Source organism: Mytilus californianus, unplaced genomic scaffold, assembly GCF_021869535.1.
Source record: "Mytilus californianus isolate M0D057914Y unplaced genomic scaffold, xbMytCali1.0.p SCAF_4, whole genome shotgun sequence".
Classification (NCBI taxonomy): Eukaryota; Metazoa; Mollusca; class Bivalvia; order Mytilida; family Mytilidae; genus Mytilus; species Mytilus californianus.
Window position 1 is genome coordinate 113950439 of NW_026262690.1, and position 17001 is coordinate 113967439.

Sequence of the window (17001 nt, forward strand, 5' to 3'; positions counted from 1 at the left end):
AATAATTTCTGAATTAACAGTATTCCTGTCAAGTTTCTTTTACATTAGACTTAATAGTTCGAGAGAAGATGTAATGTGATTTTTCCCTAGAGTTTCATTGGGAACAATGTCGACCATTGCAGCCGTGTTTTCTAAAGGATCAACATTAAGGATGTATTCTTCTGACGTTTCAGTATCATTGAAATCTCATTCTGGAATTATTTCCAAAACATGTGATACAAATGGAAAATAGCAATGAATTTAATATATATCATTTTTAAACTTAACCTAATTTGTATATTTACAATAAGTAGTTTTTGAGTAATAAGTTTTTCAATTTTATTACCAATCAAGTCAGTCTTTTTAGCCAAAATTTTGAGAAAATGGGTGAGGGGTACAAGAAATGATTTTACCAGAAACATGTACATCCTATATCACATTTTTCTTTTCAAATTTCTTAGATATGTATTTTTTGTAATCATTTATAACAAAGGAGTTGAAATAATATGCATTTTGTTCTTAAAACAGAGAAAAATCACAAATTTACAAAATTGACATCATGGTAAATTTTACACTAAAAAGCATCAAAATATGATAAAACTTTCTTATATTAACACCTACCTATAGTTTTTTTAAGTTAAATTTATTCAGATTGGTCTTTTTATCTCTATTGAAAGTATGAAAAAAAGTTTAATTAAGATTTTTTTCATGATAATAGCCCAAAAATGGGTAAAAATTGATGAAAAATGGGAAAATCATCAAAATTGGGTACTTTTTAAAGGCCGTAGCAAAAAAAGAAGTGCACCAACATATGATTTTTCCTCACCAATTATTTTTTTACAGTCATATAAACTCAAAAATCAGGTTAAGAAAAAAAGTTTAATTGGAGAAATTTTTGGCTCCTCAGAGGTATACATCCTTAAATGGGGAAAGTTTGTAGAATGTCTCAAAATCATAATTTCTTTAGAAACTAAAAAACATTTGGCCTTGTAATTTCTGAGATTTTTTTGGGAAAATTGGCCAATCAAAATCAGATATGACGTGGCATTGTCATTCTTAGCATTTGTGCTTTTTATCTTGAAAACTATAATAGATAAACAAATACTTATAACAGCAAAAGGATCAGCATTATAACTGAAAGAATCAATTGAGTTATCTTAGATTTTTTTTGCTCTTATAATGATTTATGACAAAAATCATCATTTTACTTCTACTACAGAATCATTCAGTGATTTCTATCCTATTATCTTTTTTTTTTATCTTGCATTGCTAATCAGTGTTGATGCTTACTGAGTTCCTATCTTTCTATTTAAGTTTTCCTGATAAAAAGCAAATTTGAAAAATGACAACAAAGGTTTCCAATTGATGACAATAGCTAACTAGGCCAATATGGATAGGTGAGCTAAAATGGCCATAACTTCTAAGGAAAGCCCTCCTTTGGTTGCAGCAACTGTTCCCATTGGCTACCAGTTCAGCCCTGTTTTAGTAAATATACATAACATTTCCAGTTGAGGTATATAATAATGCTGGAAAGAGGAAAAGAGACAAAAATATTATTGCAACAATATATAAAACAATCTTTCCTATATTGATATTTCTTTTATTAAAATTACTTGATAAATTATGGCTCATAAATATAACATTATTATCACAGATATTTGACTTGTCAAATGCAATCAATTTTTGTCTACTTTATTTTATTTCAATTAGCCCAATACAAGTTGGAATGTCTAGAAAATGTTCAACCAACAAAACCAATACCAAACAATAAGAGCTGCACTACATGTATATAATTTTGCAAATTTTACTATGCTAAGGTATGCAGTGGTTCAACTGGATCTTGCCACATTCACCTATCATTATCACTGTACGCAGCCCACTCCTGCCCCTTAAAATTTATACCAGTCTTATTATAAACCAACAAGGGAGACTCCAATTTCATTTAGTAAATAACTTTTTTTTTTTCCAAAAGATGGATGAATAGATAGTGCAAAGCAAAAAAAAAATGCACCTAAAATTGTTGTGGATCTTAATGGTTCTAATAATATTTACAGCTTGTCTTTACTAGTTGTTTTCTAAACAATTTTAATTTGTTAAAGCATTTATATTAATCACTTTGAACTAGTAAGTATCTCTTACTAAGGCTTGCCTATTCCACATGTCTCAATTAAATGGTTGGTCAAATATTAAAGGCAAATCAACCAGTATGCCTTTCATTATGGTGGCTAAGGGAATCAACTCCATCTCAAATCACGTCACATGAAAATCATCTTCATGAATTGCAAAATAACTCTGCCTTTAGCTGTTTAAATATAAGAGGATTTTTTTATTAATTTTATTTTTTTCTATTGGAGCTTTTATTTACAATTTTGATTTCCCAATGGTATCTTTTTTTCTACATGAAATTAACATAAAAAAGTTAAGGTAACCACTCTTTTATGAACTTCCTTTCAAAATACATAATTATGATGATTCAATGACTTCAGCAATGTTTTCTTGTTTGAGGCTGAGGAAGGCTTCAAATTCAGCTGAGGTTTTGAGGAATTATTTTAATGGAACTCGGTCCTCGAAATTAGCACAGGACTGACAGAACGAGTCCTGTAAAAATTAATAATAGGTCCTATTGATTTTTGTAATTTTTGTAATACATTCCTAAGGAAATTTGAAGAATCGTCAATTCGGTTTTGTAAATGCCAAACCCCAATTTCTATGACTGGCAACATTATGGCATGCTTCCCCAGAGGCAAGGAAAATTTCTTCAGTAAGAGCTACAACATTTGAGAGTCGAGTTCATTAAAAACTTGGGCGAAATAATCTCCATGGAATTGCTTTTTGACTTTGTCAAGGCGAGACAAAAATTAAAAATATAATATCTTAAATACTAAATTCAACATCAGCTGTAGTGAAGAACCTCATTTCCGAAAAATGGTTGAGTCTTTAAATAACCTTTATAGCAAGGGATGTTATCATTAAGTTCTAATTATCAGTAACAGGAACATATATAACCACAGAATTATTAAACTAGATACAATGATGTCATGGCTGCTCAGGCTTAAACAATTCTTGTCAAAATCCTTTGAATCACTAAATCAAAATGAATGCATATAATCTACTTAAGAAGAACTTCTGCTAGTTCTATCATTTTCTGATATTTGTTCCAGTCTATAATTTCACACTGAACGCCTACATCTTTACATTTATCTGACTCAGTTTGTGTGGCTGTACTTTTGCCTTCAACAATGACAGGATCAGGTACTACAGTTGATCTACAAGTATATCGGCGTCCGTCAGGAAATTCAACACTTTCCTGTTTCACAACAGCAATAACCTGATACTGTTCTTCCTGTGACTTTTGTGTTGCACATTGTCTAGCCATCTGTCTTGTTTCATTAAATTCTTGCCGTAAATCGTTATTCACAGATGGATGTAATGAAGTAGCATGCAAATTACTTGTTGAGTTACAGTTTTTTGGTAATTGTTTGCAAGCTTTTAAAGATTGAGAACTTGAAGAAGCATTTCTTAGAATGCTTTCAAATTCATCCTTTTTCTCTGTTTCATCTAATAGTGATGGCAATTGGGAAAATGGAAAGTCCATCATTTTATCAACTTTTTTGGACTTTGAAGTTTGTCTTTGATCAGAATACCATCCTTTAATGTATTCAGCATGTTTTAATTCTCTCTTCTTTCTCTCTCTCAACTTTTTCAAGTCTTTTTTACAAATGTCAGCATTGACCATTTCAAACAGTTGTTTCTTGTAACATTTCATTTCTTCATGCAATAGCCTGAAATAAAACATTTTTTCAAAGATATTTAAAATATCAAATGATTTTATTATTCATTAATCTAATTCATCATAAAGGATAAAAATTATAACATACTTGCCAACCTCTGACAATGAGAAATCATGTCATGACATGACATGACATGTCAAAAAGCGTGTGAAAATGCGCGACGAAGATACAGACTTTTTTATATGAACAATGTTCATAATTTCACATTATCATGATTATACAAATTTGTTAATATATAATAAAAACAATATTCTAGAGTAAACTTTTATTGTATTCAACAGTGGTCTGTTTTGCTGCTTTTAAAGCAACACCCTAGGCAAGATCCTCGTGTGTAAACCGTTAAAAAAGAGTGTATTACACGCGAATATCATGTCAGTTGTTATAGAGCACCATGGGTACGAAATACCAGTTAGCATTTTTATGGATTTGTAGTGGCTAGGAACCATTTTTTCAAGAAAATAATACACTCAAAAAAATTAGGCAAGGGTTCTTCTGACTCTTGATAACTTGCCTTGTCTGGAAGCACAATAAAACATGCCAGTAAAAACATTTAAGAAAAATTAAAAGACATGTTCAAGACAGTTTATCTAGAAACCAAAATTTTGAAGAATTTCATACAGCAATCCTTAGAAACTATGACCATGACTATTCACCAACTGAACCTTAAATCTTTTAGCTTCCTTCCTTTTTCGACTTTCAACCACTTGTGCAAGTTTATATTGAACAAGTGTACCTCAAAACATTAACTAGAAACAATTAATTGCAATTTATTTTTCAGTCTATATTTAGCAGTTGTGACCTTGATCTTTGACATTTTGATCTGAAAATCAATTAGATTCTTTTTCTTATCTAAATATATCATTTATTCAATTTTTTTAAAACTAAAAAAGGAAACAAAGGTTACCATTGAAACCATCTTTAAAAAAATAATTCTATTTTTAATGACAGTGACCTTGAACTTTCACATATTGACCCTAAAATCCAATGGTCTCTTTGCTTACCATATACCTCCCATCTGAATAAGTTTCATTCCAATCACACAAGGGATACTAGTTTTACAATGCAGAACCATTTGTTTTGGACACACATAAGATGGAAGGATGGATTGACAAAGCGATGACTATATGCTCTCAAATTTATTTCAGGGTACACATAAACTAGAGGCTCTAAAGAGCCTGTGTCGCTCACCTTGGTCTATGTAGATATTCAACAAAGGACATTGTAGATGAGAAAAGAATTCATGACAAAAATCTTTATTTTGTTGATCTTGTATTGCTGATCATTTAGTCTATTTAGTTTCTCTCTATTTTCTTTAGTTTTTGCTCTAAACACAAAAGACGGTAAAAAAAATCCTCATTTAAGGGCAATGATGAATCACTCCTACAAAGAGTGACAATATACTTCCTACATCAGCAAAATTAGACTTGTGAGTAAATCTTGCCTTGCTGATCATTTTTGTGATTTTTAAAGTGTCTATTTATCTATTATAATTTTTATCATGTGAGGCAGAACCCTCCATAAGTGGTAAAAATCGTCAATAAAGGGCAATTGTTCCAAGGAGATAATAGGCAAAAATGAAAAAAATGGTACTCTTATAAGAAGTTGTCTGACAATTTTGACTTATATGGACAATTGAGAGAGCTCAATATTTTGAACATTTCTGCTCCTGTCAGATTTCCTCTATTCATAACGGTTTTCAAAATAATAGACAAAACTTGCATTTTACCTCTATGTTCTATTTTTATACGACCAACCGCAAAAATTAAAAATTTTTTGGTCGTATATTGGTATGACGTTGGCGTCGTCGTCGTCTTCTGGCGTCGTCGTCCGAAGACACATTGGTTTTCGCACTCTAACTTTAGTTTAAGTGAATGAATCTCCATGAAATTTTACCATAAGGTTCAATACCACGAAAGGAAGGTTGGGATTGATTTTGGGGGTTATGGTACCAACAGTTAAGGAATTAGGGGCCAAAAATAAGCATTTTTGTAACTTCCAGACAATAACTTGTGTGTAAGTGTATGGATCTCTCTGACATTGTACCACAAGGTTCCATATCACAAAGGGAAGGCTGTAATTGATTTTGGGGGTAATTGCCTCAAAATTTTAGGAATTAGGGGCCAAAAAAGGGGCAAAAAACAAGCATTTTTCTAGTTTCATGACAATAACTTGTGTGTAAGTGTTTGGATATTTCTGAAATTGTACTACAAGGTTCTATATCACAAAGGGAAAGCTGGAATTGAGTTTGGGGGTAATTGCCCGAAACGTTTAGGAATTGGGGGCCAAAAAGGGGCCAAAAATAAGCATTTTTCTAGTTTCCAGACAATAACTTGTGTTCAAGTGTATGGATCTCTCTGAAATTGTACTGCAAGGTACCATACCACAAAGGGAAGGCTGGTATTGAGTTTGGGGGTGATGAATCATAAGGGGGTTCAAAAAATTTGGGAGGGGGGATTTTTTGTTTTTCTTTTTTTTTTTTTTTTCCCTTTTTTTTTTCTTTTAAAATTTTCCATTTTAAGTTGGTTATTTCTGATTAATATTTAAAAGCAAATAATAATGATATGGTAGGAGATACACACCAAACAGGATGTGTAAATTATTATATAATAAGTATTGTGCAATAGCAAGAAATTTTCAATTGCACAGTATTGCACAATAGCAAGAAATCTTCAATTGCACAGTATTGCGCAATAGCAAGAAATCTTCAATTGCACAGTATTGAGCAATAGCAAGAAATATCCAATAGCACAATATTGCGCAATAGCAAGAAATTGTCAATTGTACAGTATTGCGCAATAGCAAGAAATATTCAATTGCACAGTATTGTGCAAAAGAAGATACTTCGTATAAATTGCTTATTTCTTGATCAATTTCAATGGGGTTTTATTCTTGAATTCTTGGGGTTCTTTAATATGCTGACTCTAACCGTGTATTAAGTTTTTGGATTTTGGGCCCCATTTTTAAATTGGTCCACATTGAGGTCCAAAGGGTCCAAAATTTAACTTTGTTTGATTTCATCAAAAATTGAATTATTGGGGTTCTTTGATATGCCGAATCTAACTGTGTATTTAGATTCTTAATTTTTGGTTCCGTTTTCAAATTGGTCTACTTTAAGGTCCAAAGGGTCCAAAATTAAACTTAGTTTGATTTTAACAAAAATTGAATTTTTAGGGTTCTTTGATATGCTGAATCTAAACATGTATTTAGATTTTTGATTATGGGCCCAGTTTTCAAGTTGGTCCAAATCGGGGTCCAAAATTAAACTTTGTTTGATTTCAACAAAAATTGAATATATGGGGTTCTTTGATATGCTGAATCTAATCATGTAATTAGATTTTTGATTTTTGGGCCCCGTTATCAACTTTGTCCACATTGAGGTCAAAAGGGTCAAAAATTAAACTTTGTTTGATTTCATCAAAAATTGAATTCTTGGGGTTCTTTGATATGCTAAATCTAACCATGTATTTAGATTTTGGATATTGGACCATAATAGGTGAATGTCAAATTTAAAATTTTTAAGTTCTTAGACCACATTTATTCTGTCTCAGAAACCTATGCTGTGTCAAATATTTAATCACAATCCAAATTCAGAGCTGTATCAAGCTTGAATGTTGTGTCCATACTTGCCCCAACTGTTCAGGGTTCGACCTCTGCGGTCGTATCAAGCTGCGCCCTGCGGAGCATTTTATTAGCCATGGCAACCATGTTGGTTGGAAGGCGGGTCATCAGACACATTTTTTAAACTAGAGTCCCCAATAATGATTTTGGCTAAGTTTTGTTAAATTTGCCCAGTAGTTTCAGAGGAGAAGATTTTTGTGAAAGTTAACGGATGACGGACGACGACGGACACCAAGTGATGAGAAAAAAAAGCTCACTTTGTCCATTGGGCCAGGTGAGCTGAAAATTAACCTTTTTTTCTACCTAAGGTACATTTTAAAACTAAAAGTAACCATAGAATGTATGGTACAAAATATTTGGTTTATTAATTAATGCTGTTAAATTACCTTTCAAAGTTTATTTACTTTAAATCAGCCATTAAGGACAAAAAATTTGAATTATAACTCAATAATGGCTGATAAAATATTATTTACAAAGATACTTACTGGGAAAAATACTGATATGCCTTTATGTAGGTCAAACATACAGCAGTTACATTCTCAGTGTCAACAGGGATACAGTCAGGACTGAATCCAATCTTCTTCAGATCTGTGATATTGCCTAAACCTCCTTCCTTCATCATATCACAGGCAATCTACAAAATAATTTGTATAGATATAAAAAGATGTGGTATTAGTGCCAATGAGACAACTCTCCATCCAAGTCACAATTTGTAAAAGTAAACCATTATAGGTCAAAGTACAGTCTTCAACACAGAGCCTTGGCTCACACCGAACAGCAAGCTAAAAAGGGTTCCAAAAATGACAAGTGTAAAACCATTCAAACAGGAAAACCAACAGTCTAATCTATATAAAAAAAACAAAAACGAGAAACACTTATGAACCACATCAACAAACCACAACCACTGAACATCAGGTATAGGTACTTATACAATACAATGTTAAATCATGTAATCTTTCCATGACACTAAAATAACAAGTGAAATTGTGAGCTACTGCTCACTAATGATACCCCCACCTGCTAAAAGTATAAGGTGAACAGGAAGTTGTTGAGTGATGAATCTGACAACGCATCACACGGTATAGCTGACTCATATAAACCCTGAAACCAAATTTCAGAAATCCTTGTAATGTAGTTCCTGAGAAAGATGCGATGAAAAATATTCATTGGACGGACAGACTGCCTGACGGATGGACAGACAGAGGTAAAACAGTACACCCTCACTTTTTTAAAGGCTAAAATTCCACTTAAGGGTGTTCACTCCTCTTGTTTTTGAATTTTTGCCAGATAATCGGAATCCTCTGGTTTTATCCATGTAGTGCCATTAAAAAATTTTCCCCACTAACCCCTACTTTTCCTTTCATGATTTTATTACACATAGTTAAAAAAGCCATATTTGAAAATACTATAAAATCCTTGTTATTTTTTCAATATTTTTTAAAGAAAAACGGTGCCAATGTTAAATGTATGAAAAGTCTAGAGAGAATTATTTCCCGCCAAATTTTCAATGGCTTATATCTCAAAAACAAGCACACAACCCTTCATTTTTTTCTGCTTTTTTAGTTCCTTTATTTATATACTATTAATTTATAACAGTCTTTTAAAACGCTTGTAATTTATTTTGAAACAGAGTAGGGAATATCCTTAACAGTCTGTTTCCTTTTTTTGAAGGTTATACATAAAGATACCATTCAATAAATCAAATGACAAAAACTTATCTTAATATTTGACATGTTTCAGTTTCATAGTTGTGAAAAAGCTTTTCTTAAACTGGAAAATGTTCCTCATAAATTTTTAGAAAAATGAATGAATATGTAAGCAAAATGGTTTTGTTTCATGAGCAAACTATGTCAATTTAATGGAATCAATGACATCACTATTTTATCTTACCTCCTATACATTTCTAGGAATATGATTGGTTAAAAGCAACCACATGGAGACCATGTATATTCCATATTGGGTTAGTAGTGGGGCTTATTTCAATACACGGTTAGTAGTGGTGTTACATCCCTTTAGTGTTGAGGAAAAATTTGAAGGTTCCAACAGACAAAGAAATTGATGATGAACTTTTGAAATAAATTCATAAAACACATTTAAAGCTAACAAATTGTTATTGTTAGCTTTTGTTTTTGTATAGACAAATGGAAGTAGGTTCTTAATACTAAGTATTGAATTTAGACTAAATCACTTTGATAGGCCACTAGTCTTAAATACCACATGTAAAGATAGTTGGTAAGATAAATTCGTTACATAGTGTGCTAGTAACCTAGTTAATATGATATATATGTGCATGGGGGTCAGTAAATTCCATATAGGGATTTGAGCTTCGCTCTCACCCCATATGGAATTTACTGACCCCATATATATTGTATTATGTCATTAGCACACTATGTAACTAATAGTAGGCAACAGACAAATAATGATAACTCTGAAGGGTCATTTCTAAAATAAAAACCCGCCGACACAAGACATGGTTGTATTTTTACAAAAGGATAGAGAGGAGGCAAAAGGGTTTTGTTATAACTGTGGTCAACAATATGATTGTTTCTATAGATAAAAGACTAACCTTAAGATCATAAATTTTAGTTCCATCCAGTACAATTTCATATCTGTCAAAAAGTAGAGCACATGTCCTTGAATCTAGTCCATTAAACACCTGAAAAATATAATAGTATGTCAATAATAATTAATTGATTTTATCCTTCAATCTACAGTTTTAATATACAATAAAATGTTCCGCAGGGCGCAGCTTGATACGACCGCAGAGGTCGAACCCTGAACAGTTGGGGCAAGTATGGACACAACATTCAAGCTTGATACAGCTTTGCATTTGGATTGTGATTAAATATTTGACACAGCATAGGTTTCTAACACAGAATGAATGTGGTCTAATAACTTCAAAATTTTAAATTGGACATTCACCTATTATGGTCCAATATCCAAAATCTAAATACATGGTTAGATTCAGCATATCAAAGAACCCCAAGAATTCAATTTTTGATGAAATCAAACAAAGTTTAATTTTGGACCCTTTTGACATCAATGTGGACAAAGTTGATAACGGGGCCCAAAAATCAAAAATCTAAATACATGGTTAGATTCAGCATATCAAAGAACCCCATATATTCAATTTTTGTTGAAATAAAACAAAGTTTAATTTTGGACCCCGATTTGGACCAACTTGAAAACTGGGCCCATAATCAAAAATCTAAATACATGTTTAGATTCAGCATATCAAAGAACTCTAAGAATTCAATTTTTGTTAAAATCAAACTAAGTTTAATTTTGGACCCTTTGGACCTTAATGTAGACCAATTTGAAAACGGAACCAAAAATTAAGAATCTAAATACACAGTTAGATTCGATATATCAAAGAACCCCAATAATTCAATTTTTGATGAAATCAAACAAAGTTAAATTTTGGACCCTTTGGACCTCAATGTGGACCAATTTAAAAACGGGGCCCAAAATCCAAAAACTAAATACACCGTTAGATTCAGCATATTAAAGAACCCCAAGAATTCAAGAATAAAACCCCATTGAAATTGGTCAAGAAATAAGCAATTTATACGAAGTATCTTCTTTTGCACAATACTGTGCAATTAAATATTTCTTGCTATTGCGCAATACTGTACAATTGACAATTTCTTGCTATTGCGCAATATTGTGCTATTGGATATTTCTTGCTATTGCACAATACTGTGCAATTGAAGATTTCTTGCTATTGCGCAATACTGTGCAATTGAAGATTTCTTGCTATATATTGTGCAATACTGTGCAATTGAAAATTCCTTGCTATTGCACAATACTTATTATATAATAATTTACACATCCTGTTTGGTGTGTATCTCCTACCATATAATTATTATTTGCTTTTAAATATAAATCAGAAATAACCAACTTAAAATGGAAAATTTTAAAAGAAAAAAAAAAGGAAAAAAAGAAAAAAAAGGAAAAAAAAAAAAAATCCCCCCCCCCAAATTTTTTGAACCCCCTTATGATTCATCACCCCCAAACTCAATTCCAGCCTTCCCTTTGAGGTATGGTACCTTGCAGTACAATTTCAGAGAGATCCATACACTTGAACACAAGTTATTGTCTGGAAACTAGAAAAATGTGTTTTTTGGCCCCTTTTTGGCCCCAAATTCCTAAACGTTTAGGGCAATTACCCCCAAACTCAAACCCAGCTTTCCCTTTGTGATATGGAACCTTGTAGTACAATTTCAGAAAGATCCATACACTTACACACAATTTATTGTCCTGAAACTAGAAAAATGCTTGTTTTTTGCCCCCTTTTGGCCCCTAATTCCTAAAATATTGAGGCAATTACCCCCCATCATCAATCCCAGCCTTCCCTTTGTGGTATGGTACCTTGCAGTACAATTTCAGAGAGATCCATATACTTGAACACAAGTTATTGTCTGGAAACTAGAAAAATGCTTATTTTTGGCCCCTTTTTGGCCCCCAATTCCTAAACGTTTCAGCAATTACCCCCAAACTCAATTCCGGCTTTCCCTTTGTGATATGGAACCTTGTAGTACAATTTCAGAAAGATCCATACACTTACACACAAGTTATTGTCATGAAACTAGAAAAATGCTTGTTTTTTGCCCCTTTTTTGGCCCCTAATTCCTAAAATTTGGAGGCAATTACCCCCAAAATCAATCCCAGCATTCCCTTTGTGATATGGAACCTTGTGATACAATGTCAGAGAGATCCATAGACTTACACACAAGTTATTGTCATGAAACTAGAAAAATGCTTGTTTTTTGCCACTTTTTGGCCCCTAATTCCTAAAATTTGGAGGCAATTACCCCCAAAATCAATCCCAGCATTCCCTTTGTGATATGGAACCTTGTGGTACAATGTCAGAGAGATCCATACACTTACACACAAGTTATGTCTGGAAGTTACCAAAATGCTTATTTTTGGCCCCTTTTGGCCCCTAATTCCTTAACTGTTGGTACCATAACCCCCAAAATCAATCCCCACCTTCCTTTTGTGGTATTGAACCTTATGGTAAAATTTCATTGAGATCCATTCACTTAAACTAAACTTAGAGTGCGAAAACTAATGTGTCTTCGGACGACGACAACGACGCCGGACGACGACGAAGCCAACGTCATACCAATATACGACCACAAAAAATTTTTTGCGGTCGTATAAAAACAGATGTACCTATAACATAAAGCAATAAACGTATGGTATAAGTTTAATGTCACCTGGTATCCTGCTTCTGTTGCAAGCAAATGGTTACGCTCAAATAACTGTTTACATCACAGTTCAGTTATTGGCTCTCATTGCTGTCCGTGTTTAAGTCAAGTCAATTTCAATCATTAACAAATTCAACAGTAAGGAAGTAAACTAAAGAGCCTGTGTCGCTCACATTGGTCTATGTGCATATTCAACACTCTCAAACATAGAATAGAATTCATGACAAAAATCTCTGTTTTGTTGATCTTGTGCTGCCGATCCTTCAGTCTGTTTAGTGTCCCTCTATCTTCTTTAGTTTTTGCTCAAAACACAAAAGAGGGTAAAACAAATCCTTCTTTAACGGGCAATCACTCCTATAAAGAGTCAGTCTACTTAACTATATCGGCAAAATTCTGATTTTTTAGTAAAACCTACCTTGTTGATCTTTTTTGATTTAAAGTGTCTATTTATCTATTATAATTATAAACATTTAAGGCAAAACACAAAAAAAATTGGTAAAAATCATCATTAAAGGGCAATAACTCAAATAAGGAGTCATCAAACGATTTTCTCCATATTGTCTTCATTGCAGATCTTGTCTTATCTTCAAAATTATAATAGATTGATAGAAACTTAAATATACAAAAAATGACCAGCAAGACAAGATCTACAATAAAGACAATATGGAGGACTATTTTTTTACCAATTTTTGTGAGCAAAAGGCATCAGATTTGTTTTTCTTCTTCTATTGTTTGATTCTACATGTCAGAGAAATACAAGCATTAATATTTAACTGCATCATTCTTTTAGTTCAATAAATGGGGAATGTGTCCATGGGACACAGATGATGCCCCTGCTTGCATATAATGTTATAAAGGGCCATACTCAAGAACTGTAAAAGTGTCAACACTACCCAAATTAGAACTTGATCTGTGTTTTGTGGTAATTAGTATTGTGCATAAGTTTCATAACATTTGGTTGAGGCAAACTAAAGTTAGAGAACAGAAACAAATATTTCAGCAATTTTTCCATTTGTAAAGGAGCATAACTCTAGAACGGTAAAAGTTACACCACCAAAATTCAAACTTGATCTGTGTTTTGTGGTAATAAACATTGTGGATAAGTTTCATAACATTCGGTTGAGGCAAACTAAAGTTAGAGAACGGAAACGAAAAATTCAGCAATTTTTCCATTTGTAAAGGGGCATAACTCTCGAACGATAAAAGTGATGCCACCAAAATTCAAACTCGATCTGTTTTTTTGGTAATAAGCATTGTGGAAAAGTTTCATAACATTTGGTTGAGGCAAACTAAAGTTAGAGAACGGAAACCAATTTTGGGACGTACATGCGTAATTCATCTCCAGCTATGGGGTTAAATTGAAGGTCACATGAATATGATTTCAATGGGGTCAACTTGCAAGTGAATAATTAATCAGCAATGTTTCTTATATTATTTTGACAAAATTGAACCAAATTGGATGCTACTGTGAATTCATTTATTTTCATGGGAACCAATTTTTGTGGATTGAAGTTGACTTGCATTTTCGTGGATACTTTGAATTTCGTGGTTTTCCAAAAGACTGCATATAATCATACAGCGAATTCGCAATTAGTTGAACATTTAAATTTGTGGGTTCCCTGTACCAACGAAATCCAAGAAAATTAGTATCCAAGGAATAATAATGAATCCACTGTAATAGCGAATTATTATTTCACTATTTCACTTTCGTTAATGATTGAACAAAAAAAATTTTTTTTTTATTTTTTGACATCTCGTAGCTAATGCCCCTTTAAAATTGACCAAAACCATAAAAATGGTGTCAAGGTTTGGTAATACATGCCAGACAGACATGTACACCTTACAATCATTCCATGCACCAAATATAGTTGACATTATTTCTTAAAGTATCTATGAAACAGACTTAACTATGAAAACTAAACATTGACCAATGAACCATGAAAAATAAGGTTACGGTCAAATGAACGCTGTCAGACAGAAATTTATAATCATTCCATACACCAATAAAATGCTTCGCTGAGCGCAGCCTGATACGACCGCAGAGGTCTAACCCTGAACAGTTGGGGCAAATTTGGACACAATATTCAAGCTTGAAACTGTCTGAATTTTGATTGTGATTAAATTTTTGACATAATATAGGTTTCTGACACAAAATAAATGTGGTCAAAGATCTTACAAATCTATTGCGCAAAACTGTGCAATTGAAGATTTCTTCTTGAAACATTTCAAAAATTTGATATTTGAAAAATTTTGAAAAAAAATATGAACCCCTTAAAAAAATTGGAAAAAAAATCCGCCCCCTCCCCCCCAAACTTTTTGAATCCCCCTTGGGGCAATTACCCCCAACTCAATCCCAGGCTTTCCTTTCTAGTATGGAACTTTGAAGTACAATTTAAAAGAGATCCATACACTTAAACAAAAGTTATTGTCTGGAAACTAGAAAAATGCTTGTTTTTGGCCCTTTTTTTGCCCCTAATTCCTGCAAGTTTGGGGCAAGTACCCCCAAACTCAATCCTAGCCTTCCCTTTGTGATATGGAACCTTGTGGTACAATGTCAGAGAGATCCATACACTTGCACACAAGTTATTGTCCGGAAATTACAAAAATGCTTGTTTTTGGCCCCTTTTTGGCCCTTTATTCCTAAACTGTTGGCACCATAACCCCCAAGATGAATCCCAACCTTCTACTTGTGGTATTAAACATTGTGGTACAATTTCAGAGCAATCGAAATACTTATACACAAGTTATTATCCTGAAACTAGAAAAATGCTTGTTTTGGGCCCCTTTTGGGCCCCTAATTCCTAAACGGTTAGGACCATCCTCCCCAAAATCAATCCCAACCTTCCTTTTGTGGTATTGAACCTTTTTAAAAAATTTCATAGAGATCCATACACTTAAACTAAAGTTATTGTCTGGAAACCAAATGTGTCTTCGGACGACAACAAAGCATTATAATACGAACCCAAAAAAATTTTTGCGGTCGTATAAAAACAGTTGACCTATTGCTTGTAGTATATGAGAAAAGGATCAAACTAAGGAATCTCAACATTAACCAAAGAACCATTAAAATGAGGTCAAGGACAGATGATACCTGCCAGACATAAATGTTCATATTAAAGTAATAAATCTATACACCAATAGATATAAGAAGATGTGGTATGAGTGCCAATATTTGACCTACAAAAAATGTATTACTTATAGTATTTATAGCAGTTTATTTAGCCTGCACAGTTATTCAGCAGTTATTTTTGACGAAAAATTTAAATGAGATACCCAAAAACTGCTATCTTCTCTGAATATTCATGAGAACTGCTATAATAACAGCTGTCAATAATGAATATTCATACAAACTGCTAAGTTGTACATCGTAATATGGTTTTCTAAACTGCTAATAACTGCTATGAAATGCTATCAGATCTGTCAAAAGTTGGAATACAAAGGTACATAAATATAAATTGTACAAGTTATGAATGCAGAAATAAATTTCAAATATTTTACTGAACGTCTTGTTGAAATTTCAAAAAGTTGTACTAGCTTAAATTTGTAATTTGAGCAGTAACTGCAATCAAATGATTCGATTTTAATCCAATAACAGACTTGTTACGGGATGTAAACATGCTTTGGGAGCACTGTACCTGGCCTTAGACCCCTTATTATACCCCACCCAGCGAAGTTGCGGAGGGTATAATCTTTTTCACCCTTCCGTCCGTCCGTCCGTCTGTCTGTCTGTCCATCCGTCTGTCAGTTAGTAATCGCAACTTCTCTGAAAACACACAACAGAATTTCATGAAACTTTGTATATAATAAGGACATACTATGTAGATGTGCATATCGACAGGAAATTACTATTGAATTTTTTTTCTAGGAGTTATGCCCCTTTGAACTTAGAATTTTGGCCTAAATATACTACTGCAACAGTTCGCAACTTCTCTGAAACCACACAACAGAATTTCATGAAAGTTTGTACCGGGAAGTTTATGAGGACATAATATGTAAATGTGCATATCCACAAGAAAATTTTTATCAGTTGACTTTTGTAGAGTTATGAATCTTTGAAACTTAGGAATCTGGTGAGATTTTGTTTGTCCAGTGACAATGTGGGGACGTGGGGTATGTGAGCGTGCTCACAAAGGTTCTTTAATTAATTATGTCAGTGGCCGAATAATAGGAACAGTAAAGAAAGCACTTTAAATATCAGTGCTTATAGAAAGCAACTAATTCAATAAGAGTGGTTACTAGAGACTATTAATTTACCTTGACTAAGTGATTTTCAGATTAAAAGATATTTCTTTTTAATTATTATTTAATTACCAAATGTACTACTAATTTTTCTCTCTATACTTTATATATATATATTTTTGTTATCTCCTCCTTCTCTTTTGGATTTTAACAACAAAATT

General features: G+C 32.8%; 1 protein-coding gene across 1 annotated transcript in view; it reads right to left on the reverse strand.

Moving 5' to 3' along the window:
* Positions 1-1558: 1558 nt before the first annotated feature.
* The window catches only part of LOC127699113 (uncharacterized), a 54728-nt gene continuing 39285 nt past the window's right edge, over positions 1559-17001 (reverse strand). The window contains exons 10-12 of the mRNA XM_052202853.1: positions 9955-10044; positions 7874-8022; positions 1559-3761 (exon numbers count right to left, since the gene is read on the reverse strand). Of these exons, the coding sequence (XP_052058813.1) occupies positions 3089-3761; positions 7874-8022; positions 9955-10044 (912 nt within the window). The 3' untranslated portion in view covers positions 1559-3088. The remainder of the gene's footprint in view (positions 3762-7873; positions 8023-9954; positions 10045-17001) is intronic.